We start from the raw sequence: 21336 nt of genomic DNA, 5'->3' as shown, positions 1-21336 counted from the left end.
GTTGTTCTTCTGGTATTATGAAAAAAACCAAGAATCTGATCTTCCTGTTTTTTTTTTAATAAAACAGGGATACACTTTAGAGTGTCTTTCTGAAATAGATTCAGAAATAATTTTATTTCTAAAATAAAATTAATATTATATCTCAAACAGATTAAAAGGAAAACAATATTATTTAAAAACAAGGATTAAATAAAAGATTAGAGAGAGAAAGCCGAGTCGAGTTGTCTCTTTCCTTAAGACAGTGAACACCCTGGTATTAGTACTAAAACCAGTAAGGTGTTTGTCTCCCAGGATACAACGGCTGTACCTTTCAGTATGACGACTAAGAGTACTTCGTTTTCTGAAAGCGTGCGAACTTAGAACAAGTAGTAAGAACGACAGATGAATCGACTTCTTAAACTCTAAATGCTATGTAACTGTGAATGCTAAAATTTTTGTGTTTTGTTTGCTGGATTCTGTTTGGTATTTATAGAAGTATTGGTGACACTTCAGACAGGTGCCTTAGAAAAGAATGGATGCTTCCCAACAGTCATATTTGTCTGTTGGTTTTCGGGTGCCATGTTGACCGTCAGATCTTAACGGATCTATTAAGATCTCGCGCATTGAACGTCCACCGTTAGATCATCAACGGATCTATCTTAAAGAGTGTCAAATATCCTGACCGTCAGATCATATCTATGATCGTAAAATCCAAGACTCCAATCGCTCCTCGCGAAGTGCAAAGTGCAAAGTACGTGCGGGAGCCTCAATGCGCCCTAAACGCCCACGCGTGCGCGGTTTGCGTGGTGCAAACCACGTGAGTCACCTTTCTATTCTAAAGAACATACCATAAATATATGGAAGGTTCTATAAGAGGAAATAAACCATTTCCTCTTTCATAAATGTGGTACTAACTCAAAATCCCGGTTTTGAGTTAATGGTACCCATACCAAACGAATTTTGTAATAACTCACTCATACGGAATCGGATTTGGACAAAATTTGAGTCTAAATTCAAGAGCTCGACGAGACGAATCCAACGATACGTCTTGCTTGAGATTCTAACGAATATAGGTACATCAAATTAGTCAAAAACCGGTCCAGCTACTTTTGAGCTCGGTACCGATTCCAACACCTGTTTGGTTCCGTTTAAAATAAGTTAAAAGTCAGTGCTTAGTTCGAAAAAACTGCAACTTACTTAAGCTAGAAAAGCTTATTTTCTCCAAAAGTAGAAGGTGACTATTGTAAAATTATTTTCAAAAAAATTAGATTACTAAGAAAAACAAAATATTTGCTTCTTTTGTCACCATCAATAAGAATTCATCACCATCACAACAACTTCACCACGGCCATCACCAAAGATTGACCAAAGATTTTTTATTTTTTTTTGTTGAAATTGACCAAAGATGTGAGTGCTCAAGATTTAGTTTGACACTTTAAATTAGGTTTTGTGATACAGGAATACATAACCTTGAAATAGAGCTCACTTCAACGGACAACAAATTTAAGGCTTCAAAATGAAGAGAGAAAACATCACTATATATGGAAGGGTTAGTTAGAACTTACAAGTGAAGTAGTAGGAGAATTGGGTAGCTTAAGGGCAACTCCAATGTAGGGGTACGGACTCCTAATTTTGAGAGTCCTTGAATTTTGGGGAGCTTCAAAATTCTTTTTTCAACTTCAATGTCGGGCTTTAAATCATGTACGTGTGCGGATTTTTTATTTCAATTTTCAACTATAGATCATTAGTTTCCAATTTGATATTATTCTAGCGAGAGGTAGAGAATTTTAAAAAAGATAAAAAAAAAATCGAGAAAGAATTGAAAAAAAATTAACAATTAAATTTCTTTAAAGAAAAATAAATAATAAAAAATCAAATATGATTTGGTGAATCCCCTTTTTAAGAGGTCCACCTAAATCTGACTGTTGGGGAACTCCCCAAGGACCCCAACTGTCACATTTGGGGTTGGGACTCCCGGATTGGAGCCCCAGCCAACCCACATTGGAGTTGCCCTAAAAGAGAAAGAATGGAAAAGGTAAAGAGAGGGGTGGGGAGAAGAAGTGGGTGTTTTCTAGAGAACAAATAGTGTGAAGGTCTAACCTTCTTCCTTATTACATAACCAGGGTATGGCCAGTTTTATAAGTATTTTACGTCGAATTATCGACATATACTTTGGTCATTCGGAAATACTCAACTAGACAAAATAAAAATGATACTCCTGTGAGACTTAAAGAGAAAAGAGAAAAGATAGAGAAACAATCGTGTGAATTTTGACCGTTACACCTTTATCTTTTAAAACTCTCTAGAAAACTGAAAGGTTGTGATTTACCAAAAAAAAAACAAATGACTAAGATTTATAAAAGAAAGTTATGACATGACATGAAAATCTATGTCATTTGTTATATAGACTAGGGTATACCTGTGCACTCATAGGGCACAGATTTCTCCAATAAGTATGTTATGAGAGAGTAATAAAAATAAATAAAAAATGATGATTGTAATTAAATTAAGTTCGAAGATTTTATTGAGTTGTTTGAAGAGATAAGATGAAAGGGAAAAAAATCGTGTGAATTTGAAGTTTTGATATGGGTCAGAGAGAGAAAAATAGTACGAAAAGTAAGAAGTGAATAGTTATTTTGACTTTTAGATATTATATAAGACTCTTTAAAAAGAAAAGTCAAGACTTTCTTAAGATATTTAAACGTCCTAGATTTATAATGGAAGTTATGGCATGGCAAAAAACCTATGTTATCTGTTCTATAGATTTATTTATTTTTGAAATAGACTACAAGAATTACAACCGTGATAGACTTCCCGGCACGGAATCCGGCCAACCCGGCCGGATGACGTGTCGGGAAGAGATTTAGAGAGAGAAAGTAAGATTGACCAAAGATTTTTTTTTTTTTTTGTTGAAATTGATCAAAGATGTGAGTACTCAAGATTTAGTTTGACACTTTAAATTAGGTTTTGTGATAGAGGGATACATAACCTAGAAATGGAGCTCACTTCAACGGACAACAAATTTAAGCCTTCAAAATGAAGAGAGAAACCATCACTATATATGGAAGGGTTAGTTAGAACTTACAAGTGAAGTAGTAGGAGAATTGGGTACCTTAACGGCAACTCCAATGTAGGGGTACGGGCTCCTAATTTTGAGAGTCCTTGAATTTTGGAGAGTTTCAATTTTTTTTTTTTCAACTTTAATATCGCGCTTTAAATCATGTACGCGTGTGATGTACATGTGCAGATTTTTTATTTCAATTTTCAACTATAGATCATTAGTTTCCAATTTGATATTATTCTAGTGAGAGGTAGAGAATTTTAAAAAAGATAAAAAAAAGTTCGAGAAAGAATTGAAAAAAAAATTAACAATTAAATTCTTTAAAGAAAAATAAATAATAAAAAATCAAATATAATTTGGTGGATCCCCTTTTTAAGAGGTCCACCTAAATCTGACTGTTGGGGAACTCTCCAACTGTCACATTTGGGGTTGGGACTCCCGGATTGGAACCCCAACCAACCCACATTGGAGTTGGCCTAAGAGAGAAAGAATGGAAAACGTAAAGAGAGGGGTGGGGAGAAGAAGTGGGTGTTTTCTAGAGAACAAATAGTGTGAAGGTCTAACCTTCTTCCGTATTACATAACTAGGGTATGGCCAGTTTTATAAGTATTTTACGTCGAATTATCGACATATACTTTGGTCATTCGGAAATACTTAAGTAGGCAAAATAAAAATGATAACTATAATAGTGTGAGACTTAAAGAGAAAAGAGAAAAGATAGAGAAAGAATTGTGTGAATTTTGACCGTTACACCTTTATCTTTTAAAACTCTCTAAAAAACTGAAAGGTTGTGATTTACCAAAAAAAAAAAATCAAATGACTAAGATTTATAAAAGAAAGTTATGACACGACATGAAAAACTATGTCATTTGTTATATAGACTAGGGTATACCTGTGCTCATAGGGCGCGGATTTCTCCAATAAGTATGTTATGGGAGAGTAATAAAAATAAATAAATAATGATAATTGTAATTAAATTAAGTTCGGAGATTTTATTGAGTTGTTTGAAGAGATAAGATGAAAGGAGAAAAAAATCGTGTGAATCTGAAGTTTTGAGATAGGTCAGAGAGAGAAAAATAGTACGAAAAGTAAGAAGTGAATAGTTATTTTGACTTTTAAATATTATATAAGACTCTTTAAAAAGAAAAGTCAAGACTTACCTAAGATATTTAAACGTCCTAGATTTATAATGGAAGTTATGGCATGGCAAAAAACCCATGTTATCTGTTATATGGATTTATTTATTTTGGAAATAGACTACAAGAATTACAACCGTGATAGACTTCTCGGAACGGAACCCGGCCAAAACCCGGGGGGATGACGTGTCGGGAAGAGATTTAGAGAGAAAGTAAGAAACTGTCTCTCTCTGAATCTCTTCACGACACGTCATCCGGCCGGGTTTCGGCCGGATTCCGTGCCGGGAAGAGCATCATTTTCCCAAGAGTTATCATTACAAATCATTGATACATCATGAAGAGATAATATAAAGATATATCAAAAATCATGAGTTGAATGAGCACAACAAATCTATAACTCTTTGATTTGAGCTTTAAAAGCCATATATATCTGCCCTTAAAAGCCATCCTAAGCTAAGGAGTCTAAAACCCAACTAATTTATCTCTACTTAATTAATACTTTCAATAAATCTTGGAGTTTCACTTCCCTAAGATCAAATTTGAGACTTCTGTGTTATGGAAGTGGGTGATCAACCACTTGACAAAGAGGTGGTAGACCATTACATAAAATATTAGGTAAATAATCCAAGACATTTACTATTTCAAAACACATTTTACACAATGATCTTCCTCGAGTAAGCCATTTATATAAAGAAGAGAGAAGAATTCAAAAATAATTGCTTTCTTGAGTAGAAGCAACTATATGAAACTTCGATAGTTTCAAATGAGTTTTTCTTATTAAGGACAAAAGAATATATATGAAGTTGTACTATATAGATTATTAGACATAAGAGAGTATGAGCATGAACAGTGTCTAGAAAAAGGAGACAATGAAGTTCTACTATATATATAGGTAACTAGAGATAAGGGAGTACGAGCACTGTGGTTAGAAAAGGAGAAAACGAAATTGCATTGTTTAAGCCATCATAGATAAGAGAGAACCAATACACGTTCTAGAAAAGAAGAAGATGGAGTTGCCATGTATAGATCTCCATTAATTGGAGGTCTATTAACCGTGCAAGTGACTCAAATTAGCCCTAGTCAGACGAGTAGCGAATGAAATTGCTTACATCCTTGCTAAATTTTCTTTACAGTTCAAATTGAACGAACAATGGTTAGGAGGTAATGAACTATTGTCCCACTTCTCAAATAAGAAGGCTAAACCTATGTACTTTCATCTGCATGCATTCGGCAATGAAATAGTTTTGGCAAGGAAAGACTTTTTCTAAAAAGAAAAGAGACTACAAAAGTAGACATGCTCTAGTCCGAGAAGGAATCAACCCTTAATTAAGAGAATGAAAAAGTCAAGAGAGAAAAATAGTTAACTAGGAAATGAAAATCGTTGATTTAATTTTGTGCAGGTCTGGGTATGCTTTGACGTACGTGTAGTCTTTTGTAGCATTGTTTTTCTAAAAATTGGGGTGTAAAGTGGGTTCACCAGAAAAAATATAAAGTCGGTAATAAGGGTAAAAGTGGTACTCAAGTCAACAATTCCTACCCAAGATATAAATCAGAGAAATATTCTCATATACATCTCCAAGATATAGATACACTAGAATTAGGATTATTTCTATGTTTACATTATTTATTTCCAACCATTGTAATTCTATTCTATTATAAATAAACATGGAGGTATATGGTTTTCCTAAACCTAAATCTTTCATGGTTTCAGAGCCACAAAACTCTAAAGAGTACAATTTAGATCCTATTTTGCTTCCGCTTAAACGGCGGCGGTAGCCTCTTCCATGACTACCGTCCGCCGGAATCATAGTTTTTTTTTTCTCTTTTATTTTCTTCTCTAGTTTTTTAATTAGTTTAGTTTATACTTCACAATAAATTTAGTGAAGGTTTACAATTGAAATTTTTCTTTTTATGTTTTTTTCAATAAGGTTTCAATGGTGGAGATTCTAGTTATCAAAAGTATCGGTTATGGGTTTGGGAGATTTTTGTTATCAATGATGGACGAATTATTTATAAAGGAAAGGGATCTTCAATCTTAATGAGCTTTGTGGATGGACTTAAATGGGTGTTCAAGAAAGTGTAGGGTTAATTCATTATTGGTGCAAGACGGTAAGAAAAACAAAGTGGTGGATTTCTTTTTTGCTGATCGATAATATCGGCTGTCGTGATTTGTCGTCATTTGGAGTGCAAGGTTACTGCCTAGTCGGTGTTTTGTCAGTTTGTCTTCACAAGGCAGACGTCTCATGTTGTTGTCATGAGCCTCTGAACCTAGAATGGTTATGCTCACTAAGTGCAACCTTTCTCGTTGTTACTATGTCATGTTTGTTCGTTATTACTGCCGTAATATTTCTATCGATCTTCACCAAAAATAAAAGTTTCTTCATCAACCAATTCCATTATTGCCTTAATGAAGAATGTGTCAAGGAATCGTCTCATCAAGTTATTTCCCAAATTGAACTTCCGGTTTGATCCTCCGTTCAATTTGCGGGAGGGTAATAAGGGTAAAAGTGGTACTCAAGTCAACAATTCCTACCCAAGATATAAATCAGAGAAATATTCTCATATACATCTCCAAGATATAGATACACTAGAATTAGGATTATTTCTATGTTTACATTATTTATTTCCAACCATTGTAATTCTATTCTATTATAAATAAACATGGAGGTATATGGTTTTCCTAAACCTAAATCTTTCAGTCGGGAGAGGGGATGATAATATATAGTCGAATGAGTTTCACTTCCGTAAGATCAAATTTGAGACTTCTGTGTTATGGAGTGGGTGATCAACCACTTGACAAAGAGGTGGTAGACCATTACATAAAATATTAGGTAAATAATCCAAGACATTTACTATTTCAAAACACATTTTACACAATGATCTTCCTCGAGTAAGCCATTTATATAAAGAAGAGAGAAGAATTCAAAAATAATTGCTTTCTTGAGTAGAAGCAACTATATGAAACTTGGATAGTTTCAAATGAGTTTTTCTTATTAAGGACAAAAGAATATATATGAAGTTGTACTATATAGATTATTAGACATAAGAGAGTATGAGCATGAACAGTGTCTAGAAAAGGAGACAATGAAGTTCTACTATATATATAGGTAACTAGAGATAAGGGAGTATGAGCACTGTGGCTAGAAAAGGAGAAAACGAAATTGCATTGTTTAAGCCATCATAGATAAGAGAGAACCAATACACGTTCTAGAAAAGAAGAAGATGAAGTTGCCATGTATAGATCTCCATTATTTCATCAAAAAAAAAATGTATAGAATTATAGATCTCCATTAATTGGAGGTCTATTAACCGTGCAAGTGACTCAAATTAGCCCTAGTCAGACGAGTAGCTAATGAAATTGCTTACATCCTTGCTAAATTTTCTTTACAATTCAAATTGAACGAACAATGGTTAGGAGGGGTAATGAACTATTGTCCCACTTCTCAAATAAGAAGGCTAAACCTATGTACTTTCATCTGCACGCATTCGGCAATGAAATGGTTTTGTACTTTTTCTGAAAAGAACAGAGACTACAAAAGTAGACATCCTCTAGTCTGAGAAGGAATCAACCGTTAATTAAGAGAATGAAAAAGTCAAGAGAGAAAAATAGTTAACTAGGAAATGAGAATCATTGATTTTGTGCAGGTCTGGGTAGGCTTTGACGTACGTGTAATCTTTTGTAGCATTGCTTTTCTAAAAATTGGGGTGTAAAGTGGGTTCACCGGAAAAATATAAAGTCGGAGAGGGGATGGTAATATATAGTCGAATCTATAACATATAACCACATACTAAAACCACATTTTGAAACAAACCACATACTACTTACTAAGTGATAATCACTTACTAAGTGGTAGCACTTGTACCTGAACCTAAACCAAAGACCTTCGAAGTCTTTAAGCCCCAAAGCCGAGGCCTAGTAAAAATGTGGTTGGGTGTTATGTGTGGATAGCTATGGGTGTGTATAACAAAAGAAAATCTTATGTGTGTACATTTTCCCAACGTGAGGAGGTGTCTATAGAATTCCTGAACCTAAACCCTTGACAACTTTGTAGTAGTAACTAATTACACCCTTTCTCTCTCTCTCTCTCCTCTTCTCTCTCCGTGGCTAGTTTGAGCTCCTCTCGCCAAACCAGAATCTCTCATGGCTTCAACACGGCCACCATCACCTCTTCCACCACCACCCAAACACCCTTCTTCTTCCATTCATTAAACCCTAACTTTCTCTCTCTTACCCATCTCTCCTTCTCTCTCTCTATGGAGTTAAGAAGAATCAATCTTGTCAAGAAAACCAAACCTTCTACTACTCTTCTCTTCTTATACTTCACCCACCACCACCCCTTTTCTTATACAACTTCTTCCCCTTCTCATCAGAATCAATCACCCAATCAAAGACCTAATGATTTTGATGATCAGAATGCTATTAATAATACGGTAATATCAATCCTTTCTTCTTCATTTCTTGACAAATCTAAATGCAAACAATCAATTAGATTTTTATCTCCTCCCCATTTTGATTATCTGTTTTTAAGTAGTATTCAATCTTCTCTTATAAACCCTAAAACCACATTAGAATTCTTTTCATTTGCTTCTACTTCTTTAGGATTTCGTTTCACTCTTAGATCTTATTGTATTCTGATCCATTTACTTGTTGAGTCTAATCTTATTCAACCTGCAAGATTACAGCTTATTCGTTTAATTGATGGGAAACTCCCTATTGTGTTTGAGAATCCAAAACGTAAGCATCTTGAAGTTGCTAAAACTATTGCTGATTCCATTGTTAACAAAAATGCATCTGTATTTGATTTGCTTGTTCATGTTTATTGTACTCAGTTTAGGGTTTCAGGATTAGGGTTAGCTTTCGATGTGTTTCGATTAGTTACGAGTCAGGGTTTGTTTCCGTCTTTGAAAACTTGTAATTTCTTGTTGGATGCACTTTTGAAGGCAAATGAGCTTGATAAGAGTTACGAGGTTTTCAACATTATTTGTTTATGTGTTACTCCGGATGTTTACACATATAGTATGGGAATTAAAGCGTTTTGCAAGGGAGAGAAAATCGATGATGCTTTGGGTTTGTTTTATAAAATGGAGACCTTGGGTATTTCTCCGAGTGTGGTTACTTATAATACTCTCATTCACGGGCTTTGCAAAGCGGGGAATTTGGATGAAGCGTTTAGGTTTAAAGAGAAAATGATTCAAAATGGTTTAGTTCCTAGTGTTTTTACTTATAGTGCTCTTATTAACGGTTTGGTTAAATTGAATAAGTTTGACGATGCAAATTGCCTTTTGAAAGAGATGTCGGACAAGGGCATTGCACCAAATGAGGTTGTTTATAACACACTGATTGATGGGTATTGTAAAATAGGAAAAGTCTTGGAAGCGTCAAAATTAAGGGATGAAATGGTGTCGAAGGGATTAATCCCTAATTCTGTTACTTATAATTCCGTTATCCGTGGGTTGTGCGAGGTAGGTCACGTGGATGAAGCTGAGTATCTTTTGCAGGAAGCGTTGTCGAAAGGGATTGCTATAAGTCCTGGTGTTTTTAATTCGATTATTCACCAGTTAGGTACAAAGTTTAAGTTAGATTCTGCGGTACGGTTCTTGAGGGAGATGATATTGAGAAATTTTAGACCTAACGATGCAGTTCTTACTAGGGTAGTCAGTGGGCTTTGTAAGGAGGGAAATCATTCTGTGGCAACTGATATTTGGTTTAAACTGTTGGAGCAAGGTAGTGCACCCAATACAGTGACCTCCAATGCTTTAATTCATGGACTATGTATATCTGGAAACATGAAGGAGGCAGTTAGGATTCTCAAGGAGATGCTTGGTAGAGGGTTGCTCCTAGATAGGATCACATATAATACACTTATATCTGGATGTTGCAAAGAGGGGAAAGTGGAAGAAGGGTTTAAGCTAAAAGACGACATGGTTAAGCGGGGACTTAATTTGGATAGTTTCACATACAATGCACTGATTCATGCGCTGTCTGATGCTGCTAAAATGGATGAAGCTCTAAGACTCTGGAATGAGTTAAAAAGAGATGGTTTAGTACCCGATGTTTATTTATATAACGTGATGATAGATGGTTATTGCAGGTCTAACAAAATTGAAGAGGGGAGACGTTTTTTTGATGAGTTGGTCAGTCAGAAGTTGGACCTAAATCCTGTTGTATATAACACGTTAATCAAAGGTTATTGTGGAAACGGAAATATGGTGGAAGCTTTCCGCCTTCGCGATGAAATGAAGATGAAGGGCTTAATGCCGAATCTAGGGACATATTCTATTTTAATACATGGTTTGTGTGGTCGTGGACGGGTTGAGGATGCAAAGAACCTCTTTAGCGAGATGAGAAAAGAGAGCTTGATCCCAAATGTTGTTTGTTATACTGCACTTATAGGTGGATTTTGTAAGCTAGGGCAGATGGAGGAAGCAATCAATGTCATGCAGGAAATGGTTGCATATGACATAGCTCCTAATAAGTTTACTTACACTGTGATGATTGACGGGTACTGTAATATGAGTGACATGAAACAAGCTGTAAAATATCTAGCACAAATGCTGGAGAGTGGTATTGCCCCTGACATCGTCACATACAACACTTTGACATTTGGATTCTGCAAGCAAGGACAGATGGAAGAGGCTTTCAAGATTTGTGATCAGATGTCTCGGGGAGGTTTGGTTTTGGATGAAATTACATTTACCACATTGGTTCATGGCTTGAGTAGTTTAGGCTTTCCGAAAGAAGCTGCTTTAATATCTGAGAGAATTATTGAGAGCGGTATGCTTCCAACGAAAGCTACATCAGAAACTAGTTCGTGAGCCTCATGGTGAAAAAGAATTTCCATAATTTTTGGAGGTCGAACCGAATTCAGCATTCAGGGATGATTTTACAGCTGGTAGTGTGTTGGATCTCGAACTGTATGGCCTACAAAAGAAACATCATGATGGTTGTACTATGCATCAGCTAAATCGGTGAAAGTTGCAATTTATGCGGGTATTTGTGTGGCAGTAAAAGTCCATTTAAATCATCAGTGCCCATTTGTTAACAGGGTTGTGGGATTCAGCTATACAAAGGCGCTCTTAATTTGCATATTGCCAGTTTTTCCTCGATGCCAAATTGTATGACCTAAACCGCATGACTGATGCTCAGGAAATCGGTTAGGTCTGTAAAAGTTGTACTGCTTTCAGTATAGGTGGTTCTCCTTATTGCAGAAAAAAGGTCATTTCCTCGTTCACCAATGAACATGCGCCAACGGGTTAGTATTGTAGAGTTGCGCTTCTTCTTAAGTTGCATATTGTATCAGAATATCTGCCAGTATTTTTTTTCATTTAGAAGGCTTATCAGATCTTTCTAGTTCAAATTTGTGGCTTAATGAGCTCATTTTTGGTGCTTGTTTTGTGCTTCGGTTATTTTTATGCAGCGAAGTTGTCGGAAGGCTCAGTTCTGTTCAGCACCACCTGGTTCCGGCACGAATACACAAGACCTGGTTAACTAAGGTACGTCATAATATTCTACAGCTTGTCGTATGTATTCAACACTTGGTTGTCTTCTCTCGGTGCCTATCTACTTACAAATTTTTAGGAGTAAGTTCTCACATATACCCCCTACATCTATACAAAGCTAAGCAGTTCGGACTCGGAGGCTCTGCAATGAATCGAGTTGGGCTCAGGAGAGTCCAAGCCCATCCCAAAGGAACTCGGTCGAGTCAACTGAGCCCAACTCTGTAGCTCCAGAGTTGCGCCTGTACCCATGTCACACGGTCTTGCTGTACCATTACATGAGTAGTCACTAACCTGAGTAACCTCCACACTTATTCCTATGTTTGCCCTTTCTGATTCATACAACAAAGTTCTAGCGAACCGAAAATTTCATTCAGCAGTAGTTTCGCATAGTTAGTACTGAACAATGACAAGAAAATAGCTCCCTCAGATGCTGCTGTTCTTATTGGGATATTATTTTCGCCTTTTTGTAGCATCTTCCTGGGGGTTTGCAAGGATTCCATCCAGAGAGTTTGACTAGTTGACACCACTTCTCCGAGGGAAAAAAAACGTACGAAAACTTAATTAACTCCCAAGTATGTGGCAAATCTGAAAACAAAGTCTAAGAGATCACTGAAGAGCTTGGAGTCGATAACGCTGTTGTATGTGAATGCCTCAATTTTCAATTGGGTGTCAACAAAATCAACAGTTTCGAGAAGTGAAGTTGGAGGACTTTATGGGTCGGTTAGGATGTTGAAAGTGTTGTGCTAGCTGACCTCCACATTTTACGGGGGAGCAATAGTATTTCATTGCTAAAAACATGAATTAGGAAAAGGTGCTCTCAAACTACTTCAACAAGTCTGTGCTTAAGGTATCCAGCATCAGATGTTCATACAACAGTATCCACAACTCCTTTGAGGGCTTCGTAACAAAATATTATATATGTTGTTAAATTTTATACAGGAACTTATTTTTGTAATTCTTTGCCAAATGGCCTATTTAATGAATAAAAATTCTGTTCTTTCAAAATCTTTGGTATTATTTTTCCAGATGCTTTGAGATTTCATGTAGTTTATATCATAGGTAATTGGCTCAAACTGCATAATCAATATCAAATATTTTCTTTGTGAGGGTGATTTTGGCAGGATGTGGTAGATTGTTAACAGACCATCTGTGTTTTTTATTCTGGTGTTTTAGTGAAACAAGAAAAAAGATTTGGGTCGTCATCTTTCTCCACCATCTACGGCCAGTCGGCCACCACTTCCGGGTCAAAAAATATTAAAGATCGCCGACAGTGTTAGTTTCCAACTACCATTAACATTGTGAAGAAATGAATTGTGGTAGAAGTTGGAGAAATGAATTGTGGTAGAAGTTGAAGGGAAACAAGAAAAGACTTCAAAAAAAAAAAAAACAATAAAAGGCTAAACAAATTCACTCAAAATTTTGTGCTCTCGATTCTTCTTTTTTTTATTATTTCTAGAACTGGGGCATTTTTCTAACAACTTCTTCCACAAGTTTGCTTGCAGGGAGAAATTGTCTTTTAAATGTTTAAGGTGGGTGATTTGGGGAAATAAAAAAATTATCCATAGTGCAAAAATTTTAAAAGGTGAAAAATAAGAAAGTTTAACCAAACACACCCTTCCTTGTTGCTGACAGGGAGTCGTCGGCCGTCTCTTGACCGCCAACAACTCTTTCTCTCTCTCATTCCTCTGTTTCTTTCTCTTTCCATCCATCTTCTGCTTCTCTCTTTCTTTCTGTAAGTTCCGACGGAGGAGGGGTTCCTTCTTCTGAAAACCAGACGAAAGCCGTCTGGATCTGGAAGAATCAGATCCAGACAAGTTTTCGGCGAAGGTGAAAGCCCCTTTACCGGACTTAGAGAAAGAAAGAAAGAAAGAAAGAAAGAAAGAAAGAAAGAGGAGAGAAAAAGAAGAGGGAAGAGAGAGAGAGAGAGAGAGAGAGAGAGAAGAAGAGACGAAGGTTGAAGTGTTTGGCCGGCGTTAATGATGGATGTCTCTGGAGTATGGTGGGGGTCGCCGGAATTTCTGTTGAGGACGAAGCGGAAAAATTGAAGTGTTTGGAGGAAACAAAATGTCCCAATTTTTTTTGTTTCCATCTAAATTTTTGTACCCCGAATAATTTTCTTATTTCTTCAAATCACCCGTCGTGTTTAATTGAGCTTACCCATTTTGTCATATTTTCTTTGCCTATTTCAGATTTTTTTTCATCATTTTCAAATCTTTCTTCATATTCATCATAGTTTGTTCTAGTTTCTTCATATTCCTCAAATCTTTGGTCTTGTAACATTTACTTCCCACTTGCTAGATACCACTTATTTTCTTATTGTTCTATTAGCCATTCCCTTTTCGTAGCTACGTTTATTTTGTGTATTTGTGATGGTTTTTGATTTTTTTTTCTTTCGTTCTTTTTTGCTCTTTTTTCTCTTACGTTGTTTTAATGCTACTAAATCTTTATTTTTGTTGAATTAAAATCGTTTTTTGGCGCACCCTTGATGATTGCGGCGTTGTGCCTGGACTGTGATGGCTCTCATCCTTAATGTCTAGGTTAAATTTATTTGCATTGAGTGTTGTCAATTTGCAGTGTCAATCTTAAAGAAAAAATGCACATCCTTGCATGTCGTTCAGAATGACTATTGTGCTCTATGAGCACTTGTTACACCCTCGTATATCATGTCATGTGTCGTTGTATCATGTATCGTATACAATGAATTTTTTTTTTTGAGAAGTCGATTACGATCTACGTTAGTCGTTACAATACATTGGTACATCATGAAGATGTGATGAGCACGATAACCGCCCAAAATCCGACAAATTTATTACAATATTTATTTTATACATTGTCTAAATATAGGCATGTGATAAATTTTGATGACAAATTGCTTCTACCAAAACTTGATCCCGTGACCTCGTATGCTTAAGAGGGTGTCTAACCGTTATACGAAAGGGCGGTGGACATCGTCTATATTGTATCCTATATCCATGTAGTGACTTTCTCGAGTGCTCCTAAAAGAATTCAAGGGTTATTTTCCAAATAGCCCCCAACTTTGTGACCAGCTTCCTTCCTACCCTCCCTACTTTATCAAAAAATACACAGATGATCCCATTTTTCAGATTCCGTTATAACACCGTTAACTAGTCATCATCTCTCTCTCCTCCATCTCATCACCTCTCTCTGCCACCTCATCTTTTCGCCACTTCAGCGTCTTCACCGATGAAAGTCGCCGACCGGAAAATTGTAAGTGTTATGTCGTTTGTTTTCCATCACTTCTAAGTGCATGATTTTTATTTTAATATTAATTCTAGGTGATGAGATGGAGGAGAGAGAGATGATGACTAGTTAACGGTGTTATAACGGAATCTGAAAAGGGGGGACATCTGGGTATTTTTGATAAAGTAAGGGGCTAGTCAGGAAGCTGGTCACAAAGTTGGGGGCTATTTGGGAAATAACCCAAAATTCAAAATGCAACCCGTCTAATTCTTTACGTACGTGCAAAAAACTCGTGCGCAATCATTTCTTGGCATCGCCATTCACCGACTCTAGAGTTCGTACTCGAGAAGAAGGACGACAGAGGCTTCTTTTGAATTATTTTGCAAAACCCCCCAAAATTCAAACCAATAATCATTGATCAACCTCTAAACTATTCACTCGTTCGTTGTTTACCATCAGGTACTTCTTTCATTTTATTCTTCTCCTTCATCAATTTAGGGTTTTTTTTTTTCTTTTTTTTTTGTTTACCTAAATCAGTGAAACCTAGAGGTTAGAGACCTAGTTTCGAGGGTTTCAGTATCTCCTTGAAATCTCTTGTTGGAATTTCTTAAATTGCGGTAATGATCAGTTATTATTTTGTTTTTTGTTTGTTCATTTTGGTTCTAATTGTGGGATTTTCATTTATTTACAGAAAGTTTGAGTTTTTGCAAGTATGAGTACTCGACCAATTAGGGCTTATGTTAGAGATAGTAGAAGGAGGAAGATAGTACTAGACGTAGACCTTAATGATGCTCCTGCTGAAAATAGGAATGACAGCAACCAGCATCAAGAAGTGAATTCATCGACAGTAGTACCACTCCCACCCCCTACAATTGACGTCGAGGCTATTGATGATGAAGTTGTGATTTCCTCTCCAAGGAGCTTTGCTGAAGTGTGTGAACTTTTAATTTTTAAATGTTTGTTTTAATTTGTTGGGTTTTTTGTTTGCTTTTTTGTAGTGGCATCTTGTCTAAATTTTCTTAGTATGGGTTGTTTTCCGCTAGGCAAGAAGCAAGGCGCGAAGGAACGGGGAGGTGAGAGTGCTTGAAGTAGATCCACTAGTTCGTCAAGGTAATTCATTTTTGCCATGTTCTTTAGTTTCCACTATGCTGACACGATATCTATGACAATTATTAAGAATGTGGGAGGGCGGTTTTACTTCTACTACGTGCACCACGCTCGATTCCTACGAATCTGAGCACTATTGGGGTAGCCGACTAGCCAGACATCATTTCGTGTTGATATGTGAGATAACACGATTCTGATACTATATCATAGTCGGACAGTGCATGTTAAATGTCTCAAATATGTCCGGCAGTGCATGTTAAATGTCTCAAATATGCCTTCGCAATAGTTTTGCAACGAAAATTTGGGGCCTTCATTTCTTAAGCTTGGGTAAATAAGAAAAATGCATGAACTGTAAAATAATCGCACATTTGTTAAGATTGTCGATTTTAAGTGAAAGTTTTGTTTCTTGATTGGAATGTGGACATAATTGGAGTTTCTTGGTATTATTCGTCATTAGAGACGCCAAAAGGACCAATTGGGGTCGCGGGATGAGAGATATTTGACTGATCTATGCGTGACGAATACTTTAAGGTAAATGAGATACGGTAAACATGATTTGGTAGGTGATTTTGGCCTACATTTTCGTTGGGCAGGAAGCTGTGTGGGTGGGTACGTTTATTGCAATGCCACTGGAAGTTGTTAGTCGATTACAATATGGTTTTCTGGGGTGACTAAAAGAATCACTTTTTCTCATTTGTTGGCAGCGCCCTTAAATATCTCGAGTCCGATCAGAGCTATACCTTTGTGTTGAGGTACTATTAGGAGGTTCTGATTTTTTGGCTTGAGGGGCTAGAATAAACTTTTGTTCTTGACATCATGACGTCATCTAATAGTAGAAATCCACCTGTTCATGAAAGCCTCGAAGCTAAGCCTGTTAAATCTTGAATCTCGAGGGCCAGAGATATGTTGATATGTTTATGCCTGAGATGGTATATTCCACATTCTTCCTATCTCCTGCTGAATCCTTGGTTCCATTTTTGTACTTATATCCCCATGGAATGTTGATAGGGTGATTAATGGGCTCGTCACTCTTCGATGTTCATTTTAGGATTTAGAGTCTTACAGCGCCTCTAAATATTAATCTATGTTGTTATATTTTAGTAGACATTTATTTAGGCCTCTCTCTCTCTCTCTCAATCTTCAAACTGCTTGTATTATAATTATTGTTCTCCATGTGAATTATTGTAGGTGATGCTATCAATACATACAACATGCGCAGAAGACCTCAGCCAAGCCAGACAATAGCCAGTCGCGATTGCATCAACCTTGAAGGCAAAAGCAGTGCTGAGGTAGTAATGCTAATAATAGGAACTCATTACAATGCACTTCGTCATAATTGATTATTCTTCTCTAAACTTTGTTCACTTTTGCTTTATAATCTATTTGCTGCACAATTTGTTATATTGTTAGAATCCCATTCCTATATCCTTCCTTGATTCTTCTTCTATATATCTATATATATTTACATATAAACTGCTGCACTCGTGTCCAGTGGTTTTGTAGTGACATGCTTCTTCCTAGTATTGTTGTTGCTTTGTTTGTCAGGAATTTCCGTGGCATTCAAACGTATTGGTTTCGCAAATATCTTGTTGGAGGTTATCAGTTATCTTATAATGATGTTTCTTCCGTCTTCCGCTAAGATAGTAATAGTATGTGGTACCCTTGTAAAGCTAGTAACTATAATTTTGTTTTTTCATATTCCAAGCTCTATCATGAATCACTCTCATGATAAATATCACTTTTCGGGATGTCACTAGATATTGTACATCATTTATAGATTGCTCTAGATTGTAATACTCCCATGTAGAGTTATGGCAACTCTGAAACAATTACCATGGTCTACCTGAGTTACTTGCAATTTGCAGGTTGTCCTTTAGACTAAGATGGATGGTTGATGTTTGTCTAACGTGTAGGAGTCTCAATGCAGTGGATTCCTCTGAATTCTGTTTGATCTTCCCTGATTGTTGGGCGGAAAGTAATGCAGGACAGATGTCCCCAAAGCTGCTGTCTTTGTTCTGTTTTACTCCTAAAGTTTTGCATGAAATATAACAATATGAGCAGAAGTTTCACCGTGTTGATCAGCCATTGGCATCTTTAGGTATATCATTTCTGTAGATATGTGACATGATTCACGAACACTAGCAAGGGTATTGTTATCCGACAATCCCACAACGGTATGAGGTGTCGTTTACGACTAATGGAGAATGCCAGCCTGCATATACATTCGTAAACATATTTATATTATCATCGTTATTACCTCCTCGTTTTGTTACTTCACACCAACCATAGTTACATTATACAAAAGATATCAACCTAGAGGGATCTTTTTTATGGTCTTAGCATGAGTTGATATGAGTTCGCTTGATCACATTTAAAATCTTACATTCTAGTGAAGCGACCTGAGTGTTCCCCGATGGTATGAGTGTGTTCAATGAATATCTGGGTATCCAATACCACAAAAATAAGAAGAGTATTTACGTATTGATTTGGTTACTGGAATTGACCCATTTATTTAAAATCTCTCTCGTTAACCCTTTCTGCAAGAACTATTTGTGGATCTAGGCGTGTGCTATAATGTTGGGTTTCTCTTCCCTGGGTCGCAGATTTGTGAAAAATCTAACTTTAAGATTGTTATTTTTGGCAGAGAAGAAGTGTTGTGAGATCTCCGAGACAAGTCCAAATTGTACCACCACCACCGCCGCCACCACCACCACCACCACCACCAGAGTCTGCACTCAGTTGCCCAATTTGCATGGGCCCACTCGTGGAGGAGATGACAACTAAGTGTGGTCACGTCTTCTGTAAGGGGTGCATTCAGACATCTCTAAAAGTTCAGAGTAAATGCCCTACATGTAGACGAAAGCTCAGAATGAAAGACACAATGAGGATCTATCTTCCTACCAACAAATGACTTGACTTATCTCCTGGGAATATGTAAGTTTCATTCTGTATGTGGCATTTTTTGAAGAACTTTATTACGTAGTGTGTGTCATCACTTCTGTTATACTTGCTTCATGTTTACACCAGCCATCGGTACTCATGGCGAGATGATCCTGTGGATTCGTTTTGTGAAGTAGGATTTCATATTTTAAGTGCCACGTATATCATTTAACTCTCACTAAATGTTGATCAGTAAACCCACCTAAGATGATCAAGTTAAAAGTTTTATGATGACGGACTTTATCGAAATAACCCACCTAAGATTATCTATCTGAACAAGCACCAAAAAGCTCATAGAAAGTATAGTTTGATTTAAGTTATTTTTTGTGTGACTTAAATCAATTTGAATGTCTTGTTGAAGACTGGTTAGTTTGTTTGTCTTCTTGATAGTTTCGGTTTCGGGGCATTTATCCATTTACACTGTTGTGGAAATAGGTCGAGCTCTCCTAGGTTAATTTAATTTAAAAGTACGCTTGGTTTCGCCATTGCAGGTGAGGCGGGCTTGGGACTTCAGGTGAAGAGTTTATAGATAGGAGGAACATGTTTTCAGCATTCTTGGAAGAAGTGGGTGCAGGCAGGAAGGTAACCTACATATTGCATGTTGTTATGTTAAGACTGTGATCTCATAGACTCACAGATCCAATAGATTTTAATCTATCTATCTATCTGATTTCTTCTCTTCTTAGTTTTAGTTGACTAAAAATTCTTCTCAGATGAAAAAGAGTTGTTTTTCTTCTTAAAGAATTGGTTGGGTTGAGGGTCTTACCTGATATTAATTGTAAATGCTGCATTTAGATCATATTTATTACCTTTGACATTTATGAGGGAGCTAAAATTTGCTTTTGTTGATCTTATTTGTTCTTTATTAAGGGCTTAAGGCCACTGCTTCCATGAAAACACCCATGAACTCTTAAGGAAAAAAAAATCAGATTCTTCTTTCCTCATTTTCCCCACCCACCACCAACTCTGCGCCACCACCATCACCTCCGATTTTCATTGTCATCTCCAATTCCTACTGCTCTCTTTCCTCCCTCTTCATCTTTCTCTTGTTCCGTCTTTCTCTTCTTCCCTCTTTCTTTTCTCTCCCATCTCTCTTCTCTTCTATGTTTTGGTGAAGTGGTTGTCCATTTGCTGAAACCCTTGTCGAGAGAATTTGCTTAGTGTAAATGTGGAACTCTCAAATCCAAAACAAGGGTTTCAACAAGCCCGTTTTTCACCCTAGACAGTGTCTAACCACCATACCAAGAGTTGGTGGATTCATCTAACAGTTAATATTTGAAATGGATTCATCTAACAGTTAATAAATAAAAAAGCAAATGAGAATCAAAATAGTGGTATAACCTACTTCACCAATTAGTTATTAGTTTTTGGTTTGTAACTTCTTGTTGTATCCACGAAAGCCTATAGCCTACTTCTCGAATTAGTTTTTGGTTTTTAACTTCTTGTTGAATCAACGAGAGTCGACAACCAAAAAATTCCGCCTCATTTTGGACGTACTGAATTTATGTATTACACATTTACACATAGCTAAACAAGGGTCGGGAGATTTTGACATTGATTCCCACTTTTATATCGATATTAAGACAACGTTCCTGCTTTTTTTTAACTTTTGATTTATGCCCTCACGTAAACAGAAAATGTTAACTTTTAGTTAATGTTAGTTGTGCGAATCCCACGTGTGAATCAATACAAAAATGCACTTGACATTGATCTATACTTTTATATTGATATTACGGCTATGTTTTTAAAACTTTTGATTTATACCCCACGTGGACGGAAAAATTTAACTTCTAAGCAGGGGCGTGGGTGAGGGGGTGCGACCGGTGCGGTCGCACCGGGCTGCCCCTCTTCTCAAGGGCCCCATATCTGAAAAATCAAATTGAGCTAACGAACTTATAATTAAAAACCAACACAGGATGTGTTATCATGTTAGCTCAGCTGGCTTGTGTCTTGCCTTAGCCTATCAAAGTCATGGGTTCGAGTTCCTTGGCCTACTATTTTGGTTATTTTTCTTTGTTTTTTCCATTTTATGGGACAACAATACTTGATTTGGGCTATGATGTTACAAGGCCCAAATTTAATATTTTGTAGCCCCCAACGTAGATTTAGGTATATACTGGGTAAGTTGGTTTCACCGCGACTCTAAACGACATGTCATGATGTCAATACTATTCCATAAACAAGTTCGATACACTACCCCTTATCAATTATCTCAATTCATTTTTCTCTCGAACTATTAATAGTAACAAGAACTATTAATTATAGATAAATCGCTAATTTTAATTAAAGACTAATTGTGAAGTATGATATTTATTGTTAATCTTTTTTTTCTTAGAATAAATTTAATTCGATGTGTGTTTGTTTAAACAAATTTTTCGGAGAAAAGAAATACACAACTTAGATTCATCTGAA

The 21336-nt window shown here is 36.5% G+C and overlaps 2 protein-coding genes across 3 annotated transcripts; both read left to right on the top strand.

The window, feature by feature from the left end:
- The first annotated feature begins 8180 nt into the window (after positions 1-8180).
- LOC147559982 (Tetratricopeptide repeat (TPR)-like superfamily protein) lies at positions 8181-12681 on the top strand. The gene is made up of 4 exons (XM_086661967.1): positions 8181-11429; positions 11595-11670; positions 12147-12487; positions 12524-12681. Exon 1 carries the CDS (start codon positions 8431-8433, stop codon positions 10990-10992), a length of 2562 nt encoding a protein of 853 aa, XP_086518093.1. The 5' UTR covers positions 8181-8430; the 3' UTR covers positions 10993-11429; positions 11595-11670; positions 12147-12487; positions 12524-12681.
- Positions 12682-15152: 2471 nt separating this feature from the next.
- Positions 15153-19767, top strand: LOC147559981 (uncharacterized). Of its 2 annotated transcripts, none has more exons than XM_086661964.1 (6): positions 15153-15336; positions 15569-15808; positions 15921-15987; positions 17173-17273; positions 18629-18918; positions 19416-19767. In XM_086661964.1, exons 2-5 carry the CDS (start codon positions 15590-15592, stop codon positions 18893-18895), a joined length of 654 nt encoding a protein of 217 aa, XP_086518090.1. In that variant the 5' UTR covers positions 15153-15336; positions 15569-15589; the 3' UTR covers positions 18896-18918; positions 19416-19767. The 2 variants fall into 2 exon arrangements, with proteins under 2 accessions (XP_086518090.1, XP_086518091.1); XM_086661965.1 differs by having other exon boundaries at positions 15155-15317.
- Positions 19768-21336: the final 1569 nt, after the last annotated feature.

The sequence above is a fragment of the Eschscholzia californica genome, unplaced genomic scaffold, assembly GCF_041429995.1.
Source record: "Eschscholzia californica isolate CP2 unplaced genomic scaffold, dmEscCali1.0.p SCAF_2, whole genome shotgun sequence".
Lineage (NCBI taxonomy): Eukaryota > Viridiplantae > Streptophyta > Magnoliopsida > Ranunculales > Papaveraceae > Eschscholzia > Eschscholzia californica.
This window is presented reverse-complemented; position numbering and strand designations above follow the sequence as displayed.

Bases quoted from the DNA above. Each gene is read 5' to 3' on its own strand.
- LOC147559982 (XM_086661967.1), top strand. From the start codon at position 8,431: ATGGAGTTAAGAAGAATCAATCTTGTCAAGAAAACCAAACCTTCTACT.
- LOC147559981 (XM_086661964.1), top strand. From the start codon at position 15,590: ATGAGTACTCGACCAATTAGGGCTTATGTTAGAGATAGTAGAAGGAGG. The intron at 15,809-15,920 runs GTGTGTGAACTT...GTTTTCCGCTAG, and splicing joins CTCCAAGGAGCTTTGCTGAA to GCAAGAAGCAAGGCGCGAAG. The intron at 15,988-17,172 runs GTAATTCATTTT...GAATTATTGTAG, and splicing joins AGATCCACTAGTTCGTCAAG to GTGATGCTATCAATACATAC.